The sequence below is a fragment of the Lycorma delicatula genome, chromosome 12 (genome assembly GCF_047948215.1).
Source record: "Lycorma delicatula isolate Av1 chromosome 12, ASM4794821v1, whole genome shotgun sequence".
Lineage (NCBI taxonomy): Eukaryota > Metazoa > Arthropoda > Insecta > Hemiptera > Fulgoridae > Lycorma > Lycorma delicatula.
The window spans coordinates 9773840-9787420 of NC_134466.1; the positions used below are offsets into that span (position 1 = coordinate 9773840).

Consider the following 13581-nt stretch of genomic DNA (forward strand, 5'->3'; position numbering starts at 1 on the left):
TGTAATCGTCAGCACGTAATTTTTTTTTTTTATTACGAATAAAGGCAAATTTTTCAGATATCATTTTGTCCTTCATGTCAACACAATATTGATTAAGTCTCTGTAATAATGTAAAATATCGTCAATGTTATCTCGAACCACAAGTCGATAAACAAAAAATTACACGCTGGAAACTGTTTTATTTTGTTCATTATTATTTAGCGGAATAGTTAGGTAATAACCATCATCACCCTTCAAAAACAAAAGTGAATATTGTAAAGGATCACAAGAGCGATGAAAGGTCAGACACACGTTGCATTAGACCGTCACGACAACGTAATCCATTATCTTCATCGACGAGTAAAACAGTAACTTCATTAGTAGTTGGAGCATTATATCGACCCCTATACTGATTAACAGGTACACGACCGGCAAGAATTATTAATTTAATAACTTCCGCGTTAATCAAAGGTGTGCTGTCAATAATGCATTTAAACTGCCTGATCAAATTATTATGTTGCAGTAAAACTTGCTGGAGAGCTTTTATAGTTCCTTCTTCGAGTTTGGAACAATATTAGCATCAAACTTCTGTTTGATCACCATCAAAAAGGAAGTAAATTTTTAAAAGTTGGTGATCGACATCAGGTGCTAACAATAAATTTCGTAAGCGACGGTAAACTTGACCGTCAATTTTAAAAATAGGCATACAATTCCCTTCTACAATTTGTCAGCACCGAAAGAAGTCATCTGAAATAAAGTGTTGTATTTTCCAACATTATCGAGAAAATGTTTTTGACAAAGGATGGATGAGATTCTAAAACTAAACTGTTGATTGGTTCTGGTAGCTCATTAATTGTAGGAAGTGAAACTTTCCCACCAGAACAACACATGCCAGGTGATTCATCTTTATATATTTTTTTCAAAACAATGATTCCACCAATTTATAAAATATTTACTATTAATATAATCCAAATGAGAATCATATTCAAAAGCAGATGGGAACTTTAAAATGGGTTTCCTATGTTGTATAGCATCGTAAAACAGATCCTCGCGCTTTATCATAGTCTCATGTAAACGCGATGTAGACATTCGCCTCGTATCTGTAGATTTTCTACCAATAATACGTAAATTCCGTTTCGGAATGTTTTTAGAAAAAGAACGCGAACAAATACCTACAAAATAGATAAATAAATAAATTTGGATAATCAAATATTTATCGCTGAACAAATATCATTCTCTCTAAAGAATGATCGTGTGTGGGTTTGTTTGTCCTAAGTACTCACATTTTTATTTTAGCTGCTATTGGCGCAGAGCCGACCAACGGTCCTGTGCCGGGCGGCGTTCTTTCTTTTTCCTGTTTAGCCTCCGGTAACTACCGTTTTAGATAATACTTCAGAGGATGAATGAGGATGATATGTATGAGTGTGAATGAAGTGTAGTCTTGTACATTCTCAGATCGACCATACCTGAGATGTGCGGTTAATTGAAACCCGACCACCAAAGAACACCGGTATCCACGATCTAGTATTCAAGTCCGTGTAAAAATAGCTGGCTTTACTAGGACTTGAACGCTGGAACTCTCGACTTCCAAATCAGCTGATTTGGGAAGACGCGTTCACCACTAGACCAACCCGGTGGGTTGTGCCGGGCGGCTGTACACGGCTCCACGCTAAAAGCAAAGCTTTACTTGACGCTCTCTCCCGCTAGAAGCAGTCCGTTGTTAATTAAGAATTATTTTATTTAATTTCTAAGCGTAGATTATTTTTATTTACTTATTACTATTATTATTATGAAAGGGATTGTTGGTTAATATTCACCAGCAAAAAAAAGGATTCCTTTATTTAGCGTGAGACGTGAGAGAACCGTTGCACACAGCTCTCCGACGACCCTCCACCGCTAGTCAATTACTTCACAATTATTATATTTAATTTCTAAGCGAAGATTATTTTATTTCATATACGTATTATTTATTAATTTTATTATATAAATTTAAATAATCAAATATTTATCGCCTATCATGAGAACCAATATATATCGTATTACCTGAGAAATCGAATACAACTGCACCAACTTTAACTTAACTGCTATACGTTTATCAAAAACGATTTAATATCGTCTGATAATTAACAATTATCGGCAGCAGCTTACGCTGATATACGACTGCATTCTCGAGGGGATATATATTTAATTATTTACCCGTAAAAATTATTACCGATTAATTCAAAACAATTTCAACTATCACAAAAGATATAATAAAAAACCATCAATTTACGACGACCTACTTTTTATTAGTTTTACATTTTATAGATTTTACCGAATCCCACTCCACAAAACGGGGAAAGGAATAAAGCGGAACGGCAATAAAGATGGATTTATTACAGTATTAAGGGAAGATGTAGGTAAAGATCGTAGCTCCACCTTTTAAATGCATAAGGATTAAATTATTCCGTTATATATTTATGTAATTCTAATGATAAAAAGAAATCTTTTTACATCTACGATCAATTAGAAACAGGACTCCTTTGAAATTTTGAAACGGAGGAAAAAATGACAATTTATTTTTAAGAAAACGTCAAGAGTAAACCGAAGTTCAAGCAGAATGTTTTATCCGTTCTCGGCGAAACGTTTTCGTTGAAAAAAAAAAAATGAAGGAAGACTCTATGTTTTCGAAAGTATACATTTATACGGCCTATTTTTCTCTTTACTTTAAAGTTTATTTCTCTCGATTAGGTTATTTCGTTGTTAACTCTGTTATTAAATTAGGTTAAAATACAAAGCGATTAATAAGGTGCGAGAAGGAAACGAAATTACACTATATCTAAGCACAGTACCAGCTCGGGACAAGGTTCGTAAATAGTCGACCGAAATGTTTGCCGGTGTACCGTACAACCATTCATTGAACTTAAGAACGCCGCGAACGGGAACTTATGCGACATGATCCGGGGTAATTTTACTACAGCTTCTATATCTATATGAAGTTGAGGACGGTATATTTTCACAAGACAAAAGTACATTTTTAAAAATAAAGGTCTTGATATTTAATATTTATTTACTGGCCAGATCTGAGAGGAAAGAACAATTAAAGAGGACAAGAAAGCAAAAATTCTTCTGTCATTACTTGTTAATTTGATCTGAAGAGTACGACACAATTAAAAAAAAAAATCGCAAATCGCAATTTCAATTTTTGATAATTGAAGTTTCTAGGGAACACGATACTTTCGGAAAACAAGAAACCAGAAGCTGGTTTTCAACATAAGTACTTTTTAGAAAATAAAAAAATTTTGTAAAAATGAACGGTACGGATATCACAATATTCCGTTTACGTTAATTTAGGGGTTATAAGCCGGCGTGAAGCAAACGAGACTGAAACGCTTCGAAATCATTGTATATTTTTATTTTTTTATTAAAACTATTTTGAAAAACTATCGGTTGGAATATCACAATATTTAACCGTTAATTAGTGGAGGGAATGAATTATTAAATAATAGTTAACAACACGTTTTGCTTATTGTTGTTTGAGAAAGTCTGAAGAGATAGCATCAATGTTGTGTCATGGTTTGACCACAAGCTTGTTTAGAGCCGCAGTTAATAAAGTTGTGACCGCCAGTCTATTATAGCCTACTTTCGGTAGAAAATCCAACATCAAAGTAAAACGAGCCAAATAAATAAGGTGGAGCCTCAAAATCTATGGTATTCAGTTTTATACTAAATCTTTTTTCTAAACGTAATACAATATTATGGAAAAATTAACGGTTCTGATATCATGAAATTTTTGAACGCGGCTGTCATCAGGGTCATTTTTAATCGACTTAGGACCACTTTTAAATCGTGAAAACCATTCGAAACATCGCGTACGACTCACAGCATCATCTCCGTAAGCTTGTTTCAAAACTTGAAAAATTTGTGTGAACGTTTTCCCCAGTTTCAAGCCGAATTTTACATTGTATCGTTGCTTCCGAAAATTGTTATTCACAAACAACACGTCCCACTCAAATAACAATAATACGAAAACTAAACGATATGTCAACAATCCAAGAACATGTGATTACAGAGGAGGTTATGCGGAACACAATATTGCCAACCGCACGTCAATAAATATCTCCGTTGGCGCGTAATTAAAAAATTTCGGTCTTTTTTTCAAAAAAACCTTGTACATATTTAAACTTTTATTCGGTCTTAGATCGGCTGATGATACCTACCAAAAATTGATTTCCCCACAAAATTAAAAACAAAGTTTGTTTTGGGGAAAACCAGACCATCATCGATTATTGGGGGGGGGGGGGAAACTAAAAAAATAAACCGGCAAACTGTTAAATTCATTAAACACAAGAACGGTATAGCACAAACAAAGTTTTCGAAAATTAAATACTTTACGTGAAAGTGTATCGTAACATTTTATCGAATACAATCGGCTCGTTACTTATTTTCACCGATAAAGAAATACATTATCATCGGCTAACACAAACGAAACAAAAATTTATTTTAAATGTTAACAGCATATCGAGTGATTCACCCCAAACGAATCGGATGACAAAGTTTTATATTTAAAGTAAATTAAGGATGTCGAAGTCACGTACAGAATCGCTACAGAAAAACAAATATGTTTTTTTACGAAGGCATAAAAAAATAAAAATGTTGACGTTATATATTGAAAATATTTATGCGCGCGCACGTTGTCATATTACACAAATGACATGCGGGTATATTATCGCTGATTTGTTTGCTACTGTAAGGAGATCGACAAAACTTTTGAATACGACTCCTTGTTAGTCGTACGGTATGAAAATATAAAAAGGCTGATCCCACTTTAACATCTTCCAAACGTCTTGCGTACAAAATGTTGTCTTTCTCTATATATCATCGCCTTGTTACAACGCAAATACATTCAATTTTAAAACGTATTCGACTATTTTAATTCTGACATTCCTTTTTCTTTAATACGCATACCGCTTTTGTTTTTTATGCTCGTTAACTTTAATACGCTTACGATCACAAAAAAAGAAGAGTAGGTAGTTATGAACCGACATAAGTTCAGAACGGTTGAAGTGATTTTCACAGATATGTAGGGAGCGGAAACGATTCCTTTCAATCAAGATAACGAAAAAGAGTGTTTTAATTATGTAAATCGTATAAAAAAACGCTTATAACGGTTTTGACAACACCTAAGATACTCTTTTACTTCAAAATAAATATAATCACATTATCTTCGGACACGATTTGCTAAATATCTTTATCAAAACTAAGATCCCGATGTATAGAACGGTATCACAACCTCAGTCGGAACCGGTTTTTCGCCTTCTCTGAACCGTTTCATCTTAAAATCCCATCGGAAAAAGAAATATCTACATCGTTAACGAGTAACGATTTGATCGACTAAAACGTTCTTCCGAACTCAACACCTTGTTCCCATGCTTGGGAACAAACACGAACTAATGCTCGACATTTTTAGATTAAGGAACAGATTTTCTTAGAACCGAACAAAAAGCGATAAAAGATTTCAATAAAAAAACAGTGGAAATAAACGAAAGTCGGAGTAATTTATAATCCGGTCTTTACATATAGCAACGAGCGACACTAGAATGTAGCCTGTATTCGTTTTAATTTAATTTGCACGAAAGAACAGAAACAAAATTAAAAATCTTAGAAAAATAAAGAGAAAAATTGTAGTTTAAGATTCGACGACAAATTTTGTTATTTCAGTCGAAACCGCAAACTAGCACAGAAATGAATAACACGGATTCATCACAGGTGAAACAAAGAGAACGATGTACGATCGAAAGGAAAATGATTAAAAAAATACCGTGCACTTCAAAATGAATAACGGGGTTTTAAAGCTACGTAATATTTCTCAAATTTCACGTGCGCTGATTAATTATACGTGAGCAACTCGAGACGGTTTTAGCTATGCGGAAGATTATAAACTGTTTTCTGTACCATCCAATTGAAAGCGGTAGTAGCAAAGAAGACAAACCTCCCCAACAGAAAGCGTTCTACAAAAATATGCAGTTTGCGAGGTGTGAATCTGTAATTACCGTTCAACGTGCGTTCAGTTGTGATCCCCCGAGTGACAATAACAGTAAATGGTGCGTAATTCTAAGAAATCCGTTAGGAAGGCTAGCCGCGATTTCTCCTAACTGCAATACGAACTACTCGGCTTGAGACGTAGAACTGAAGAAGCTGTCGCATCAATTACTCCTGACTTTCTGATTGAAGTGTGGGATAAACTCTCTTATCGACTGGATCTGTGCCGTGATACGAATAGTGCCCACACTGAACAATTATTTAAAAAAAACTGTTCGAATCGCTCTTTCATTTCACGTACAATTTATCAATCTAAGTATAATTTAATAAATATTACCTGACTTTAAAACTCCGATATTCATTTTGAAACACGACATACGACGTGTGTGAGAAAAGTAATGAGATTGCTAACACTATGAGCGATCTGGCAACGCTGTGTCAACCGGTCTGTGCTAACCGCTTTGTTCACTTCCACATGCTCAGTACGAGTTTCAACTCCGTTCAGCCAACGCGTTATTTGTGACAGCGCCATCAGTGAAGTTGTGTTACGACAATGGAGCATCGAAATTTAGAGCGACGTTGTGCAATCAAGTTTTGTGTTAAACTTGGGAAATCAGCGAGTTTGACCTTTGAAAACAGGCCTATGGGGGACATTGGTTATCAAGAGCACAAGTTTTCCGTCGGCACAAATCATTTTTGGAAGGCCGAGAACAAGTTGAAGATCAACCTCGCTCAGGGAAACCTTCAACTTCAAAATCCAACGAAAACGTTGAGCGTTTGAGGGTTCTTGTGAGATCAGACAGTCGTTAAACAATAAGGATGATGAGTGAACAGTTAAATTTAAATCCTTTCACCGTACATCAAATTTTGACAGACGATTTGGACATGCGAAAGGTTTGTGCGAAATTGGTGCCGAAAAACCTCACAACGGAACAGAAGGATAATCGAAGAAAAGTGTGCGTTGATCTTCTTGAGAGGATTGACAATGACCAAGAATTCTTCAATCGTGTGATCACAGGTGATGAATCCTGGATATTTGAGTACGATCCTGAAACAAAGCGGCAAAGCGAAGAGTGGTACACTCCGTCATCTCCTCGACCGAAAAAATGTCGAATGAGCAAATCAAAGATCAAAACCTCACTGATTTGCTTTTTTGACAGTAGGGGTATCGTCCATAAAGAATTTGTTCCTCCAGGACAAATTGTCAACCTTTGTTTTACAAAGGTGTCCTTGAAAGGTTCAGGAAAAGAGTGATTCGCGTGAGACCAGACGTTGCAGACAAGTGGATGCTTCATCGTGACAATGCCGTGTGTCACACGGCCATTTCCATCAGGGAATTTTTGACATCAAAACGCATTCCTAAGGTTCCTCAACCCCCTATTCACCTGATTTGAGTCTTTGTGATTTTTTCCTTTTCCCGAAATTGAAACGTGTCTTAAAAGGACGTCATTTTGGAACTCTGGAGAACATTCAAAAGACTGTGACCGACCGGTTAAAAGCCCTACCAGTTGAAGCCTTCCAGCAGTGCTACCAGGAATGGGAACAACGACTCCACCGGGATATAGCTGACCAAGGGAACTACTTTGAAGAGGATAATATTGTTGTTTGAAAAGAAATAAAAACCTTGGAAAGGAAAAAGTCAGTCTCGTTACTTTTCTCACACACCTCGTATTAATCTACAACGTTTAAAAAGTAAAATTATACAGAACGGAAGATGTATATAAAAGATCTGAAAAATCTATCAGCCATAAAAATGTTGCAAAGAAAAACAATTTTAGAAGCATTTGAATAATACAGCGATCACAATAAAAAGATAAGCTTACGAAACGCGGCGTAACAGGAGAATAGAGAAAAATTAACGGGTCGTTACAGAAATTTACGACTGGATTTTTTAACAAGGTTCGGTGAGCCGTGTACACTATTAAAACTAAATTAGGAAATTTGTGTTGTACAAGGAAGAAAAAGTACACATAGAAAAAGATCGGAGAACCGAAATACAGAAAAATATGAAACCGCTTCCGGCGACAAGGACTTGGTCGATATAAAAAAAACTTCTAGGTATGAAGGTTACGGAAAATTAATTTCGAGTCGTTGAATTTCATTTAACTGACGTTCAAATCGTTAATGAAAAAAATAAAAATAAATAAATAAAAATTTATTTGCCAACAAAAAAACACGTAAACGTAAATATGCGACGCAGTAATGAAAATGGTACATAAGACAGTAATATAAGCGCCACCGGGTTGGTCTAGTGGGGAACGCGTCTTCCCAAATCAGCTGATTTGGAAGTAGAGAGTTCCAGCGTTCAAGTTCTAGTAAAGCCAGCTATTTTTACACGGATTTCAATACTAGATCGTGGATACCGGTGTACTTTGGTGGTTGGGTTTCAATTAACCACACATCTCAGGAATGATCGAAGTGAGAATGTACAAGACTACACTTCATTTACACTCATGCATATCATCCTCATTCATCCTCTGAAGAATTATCTAAACAGGAAAAAGAAAGTAAAGACAGTAATATAAAATGAGGCAAAAAATATTGTACTGCGTTTTTAATGATAACAAAGACTACTAATATTTGCTTTATTTTATCGCTGATTTTCTGAATTCTATTGCAAGGTTGTAAAAAAAATCAATACCCGATCTTTGTTTGCTCAATAAATAAAAGTACCGTACCCGCTTTAGTTTCAGTTTTTCTGGTTCGATGTCTGGAGCCGCCCGATTTTTTTTCTTTTATCGTCGTTTTTTCAATCATTCTTCAATAATATTCTACGTTAGCGGAACGCATATTTTGAAATTTTTTTTTTCATTTTTTGGTTCCTGCGACAAACGGTTTGAATCGTCTCAAACTTTTATTCCAAGAGTTCGTCTTTCTACGACTTTTAACGACCGAGAAAGAACCACGGGCGATTACAATATAAGAAGACATCAGTTTTAAAAGAGAATTTGCACCGATGGATTTTTAACATACATTTTACAGGGCTGTTCTATACGAAAGGACAGGTTAAGTATTTTAGTTCGGTTTTCGATCGAACTAGCAGTAAAGTATGCGCCTATTGAAAAGCTTTCGTGTACTCGATACGATTAAGGTAGAATACAAATTTACTGTAATAAGTCTTTTCGTCTAAAATTTCTACTTACCAGTCAAAATCCAGCAATCGCTTACGGATCTTTAATTAGAGAATTAGAATACGGTTTCGTCGTAAAAAGACAAGAGAAAACGATCGACTTCGAATCTAAGAGGATTTCGACTTAACAAGATTCAATTGTACCCGAACACATATAATCGAATACGTAGGTCGCAGGAGGAAGATATTTTGAGATGATAATAGTGAATACATAACATGTATATCGCATGAATATATAACATACACATTTGAGTTTCAAAATGTATATTAATATACTAATGTAAACGTGTATATATTTAACGTAATGCCGATGTATATAATTATATTTATGTCAAAGAAAAAAACCTCGTTTAAATTTACAAAATTAAAGGCCTACGCAAAAAAACACATAATGCCTCGACGGTGACTGCGAGCAGTATTTCTTTTCTCTTCTTAAATGAATACCGCCTGGCTGTAATACAGAATGCCAATCAGTCATCACGGTTTGACGTGCCAACTAGGAGACCTACCGTAGAAATTTTAACACTATTTCCTCTTTGTCTATCCCCACCCTCTTTTTATCGTTCTCCGACAACAAATCCCTTCCACCTAGTTTTCTAACGAATGGCGCGATACCGAACTTCGAGTGCGGTATTGGCAACAATAGTATCTGAAAACGATTTCACAACGCTGTAACCTACATGCATAAGTGTACAAGACAAAGAAAAAAAAAGTCCGGTACAGTTATTTAAAAGAAATAACACTATTACACGAGATAATTTCATCGGCATCATCGCTTCCAAGAAAATTACACACATATAAATTTCTACCGTAGAAGAGAAAGAACGTCAAACGTGCGATAAAAATTATCGGTTAGGGTGCAACTAAAATCAACATGTTTAAAACGAAAAATTGTCATAAATATAAGGAGTTTTGCATATTTTTCGTCCTTAACTCGTCCTGCTAGCTTCTTAAATGTGTTGTTTAAATACGGATAATTTATTCGAAACGTGTTTTTTACTTCACCTTTAATAACAAACAAAAAGTAGAATGGTCGGCCGATAAAAAAATTATCTAACAACAGCGGAGAAGAAACGCTGCTGCTTTGTTTATAGGCAGATGAAACTACAACGTATAAATATTAAATTCACACGGTAAAAATCCAGTTGACACATTTAAAACTGGACTTCATATATACTGAGTATAAGAAAGAACGGCAAAAAGAGAAAACGGGGAAGGAAACATAGTGCGAAAAGAGAGAGATAGATAGGGTGACTACGATAATTTAGAACAAGAAATGGAACGACGACGACTGGGGAGTATGAGGTAGTTAAGAAAGGCGACGTAAAGTTTTTAAAAAGTACGGAGAAAGCAGATGTACAATCTCTTCTAACATTTAAAACGTCACTTGTCACAGGACTCCCGTATCTAATGTAATACTTCTGTACGAACTCAAAAGTATTCGACCGGCTTAACAGGAATTCAATTGAAAACAAGTACAAGGTTACGGGTCAAGATTAATACTTTACTTACCAGTTCCATGCATATAAACGTAAAACATAAATTTATGAATAAAGTAGTTTCTCCAAGCCAAAATAAAAACTAATCAATCAGGAAAAGAGAAAACACGTCAAGAAATGCCCGTCAAAATTAAAAACTATACTCGCTGAATATTAAAACATTAAACCTACTTCCCTACATGTGGACAATAAGAAAATACTTGTAAAACAAAGTCGCGGTTAAAAATCCGACAAACATCGGAGGGGAAGGATTATTAGTATAACAAAGCATTTTTATAGACCTACAAGAAATAGATAGAAAAAATATATCGAACGCTTTTCATCGGGTGAACGGAACGCTTCACATAAAAATTATGAAAATAGAAGATAAAAAAAATCTGCATCGCAGTTTCCCTCTGTTGAAAATCAATTACTGTTCACCGCACGAAGACAGATGTTAAGGGACACTCGAATAATTGATTACTTAACCATATTAACAACTTTTTTTTTTTTACGGGAACTAATTTTTTCTGCAGTTTTAAGTAGCAAACGGATTTATTGATTCGCGCTATAAACTAAACGCCGACTCCACACGACTACTTTTATTTTTTAAAGAGAGAAGTGAATTTTTAGAGCGTGAAAAACGCGATCGAAATCGAAACCGCGAAACTTCGGTAATTACAAACTCGTGGACCGTTATTACTTACTTTTCTTTAATTTAAAATATCTTTATTTTTTACATGTTAGTCCTCAAATCTTGCAGTACAGTATTAACTACTACTCTACAGTAATAACAATACAACATATCACATTGATATGTCTATTCACTTTCGTGTTGAAACTTGAGCTTGTGTGTATGAGTCATACATTACGTAACAAATTATCTATAGCTATCTCATTATAGATATAAAAATATTTTGTATTGTAAGCCTATTATTATCTGAAAAAAATTCATGTAGTAAATTTTTTTGGATACATTGTTCACGGTTAGAAAGGAATGGTGTTTTTAGCGGTTTTGATGGCTTCATTACGCGTCAACCAATTTCTTCATTTGTCGTCAACAAAATAAATTTTATATGGTATTAAAGTACATAGAAAGTGCTTACTACTGTAAACATTTCAGACTTTCGCCAGCTGTTCCACATCTGGTTTTTGGGTCTCAAAAATGAAACATTATCAAAATCGTACGATTCGGCGACCATTTTTTTTAATGAAGGACACTGTAACATTCCAATTGTTTATTTTTTTTTTAATAAGTACTACTAGTACCTAAGAGTAAAAAGGTAAATAACAGGCCTGTTATCCTAAGCCCTTCATTGTAATTTTTGGGCCCAAAATTTGAAATAAACAATTTATAAACGTAACTTCAGTAAACATTACAAGATTTGGTTATGTAGCAAAATTAATTTTGGGTACATTAAGATGAAGTTCCATCTTTACTCTTTCCAAAAAGCCCTTTCTGACCTCAGTATGATGTAAAATAAGAATGCTACAGCTCATGTAAAAAGTGACGAAAATTGCTGTTTTTACCTTTTGGGGAATTACAAAATAGTCTATACTCAAGAAGAAAGTTTTTTTAAAAATATAAAAAAATATTTTTTGACTACTACAAGGCGGGTAGTAATCGTATACTAAATATCAAAATCAAAAATAGTTCTGCACTGATCATTTGTTGAATTAAAATGGAATAACACTTTTATTTGTGAGACGAAGTAAGTTTAAAACGGTTTAATTTATTCAGAATCACAAACAATATATGCTACGCTTTAATGGGAAAAAAATGCATAAAACATATATCTTTATAAAAAAAGTACAAGCTTTTATCCGAGGATAATTCAAAGTAATATTGTATATCTAATAGTTTCGTATTCATACATTTTTACTTCATTGAATGAATTAAAGTACTGTGATCGCGAAAATGTTAGGTTTTCATATTTTAAACGAAAATATCCGCATTGACTAGTTTCGGCGTGACATCTGTGTACGTACGTATCTCGCATAACTCAAAAACGATTATCCGTAGGGTGTTGAAATTTTGATTTTAGGACTGTTGTAACTTCTAGTTGTGCACGTACTCTTTTGATTGCAATCGTCTGAACCGAAAGCGTCCAAAAAAGCCGAAAATCTAAAAAAAAATGCATCTTTAACTTTTTATTAATTGCAGTAATAAGCCCTTATTGAGAGCTTTTCAACGATATATCAAAGTGGTACTTATTTTCATTAGTTCCAGAGTTATAGCCAAATAAAAGTTTAATTAATGAAATATCACGGGACGACACATCGGTTCGAATCAGACTTCAACTCTTTTTTATCTAATTTAAATACATTGATTTATTAATAATTATTTACCCGTACGTATAATTGTAAAAAACCTTTACAATAAATAATTTATTCAATAACAATAAAAAAATTATATGAAAAAAAATTCAAAGTTATTAATGAAATAAAATTCTACGTAATTTTAGAAACGTTTATATTTTATTTAATACGTGTTTTTAAGTATGTGTATATGTAATAGTTTTGGTGAAACATCCGATTATTTAATATTAAGTGAAAATTATAGTTTAGAAACGTATTATTTTTGGATTTTCTAGTTTAATTTCTGATAAATTTTATTTACATTAAAATTGACTACAGAGTGACTGAAAAATAGACCCCCATAACAAAAACATAAATATTGAGGTGTAAATGCCCGATCTTTTGGAAGGATTTTTGCAATTTTTTAAAAATCGCTCTTAGGTTCGGTATAATTCTTGTGTTTTAAATTTGTACACACCTTCTCTAGTTTTGAAATTTTCTCTCTATTTCTATTCATGATCCTCTCTTAATCTTTTTATTCTTTCTTTGGTTTTAACATTTGCTTCCTCTTTATATTTATCATCTCTTATTTTTTTATCTTCCTTGTTCATAACATTTTCTTCCTCTTCATGTTCATCTTCTTGTCATTTTTTTTTTCATGTCATCTTTATTTTT

The 13581-nt window shown here is 33.9% G+C and overlaps 1 protein-coding gene across 1 annotated transcript in view; it reads right to left on the minus strand.

Moving 5' to 3' along the window:
- Nucleotides 1-262: 262 nt before the first annotated feature.
- LOC142333351 (uncharacterized) overlaps nucleotides 263-13581 on the minus strand; it is a 283990-nt gene continuing 270671 nt past the window's right edge. The window contains exon 13 of the mRNA XM_075380374.1: nucleotides 263-455. Within this exon, the coding sequence (XP_075236489.1) occupies nucleotides 263-455 (193 nt within the window). The remainder of the gene's footprint in view (nucleotides 456-13581) is intronic.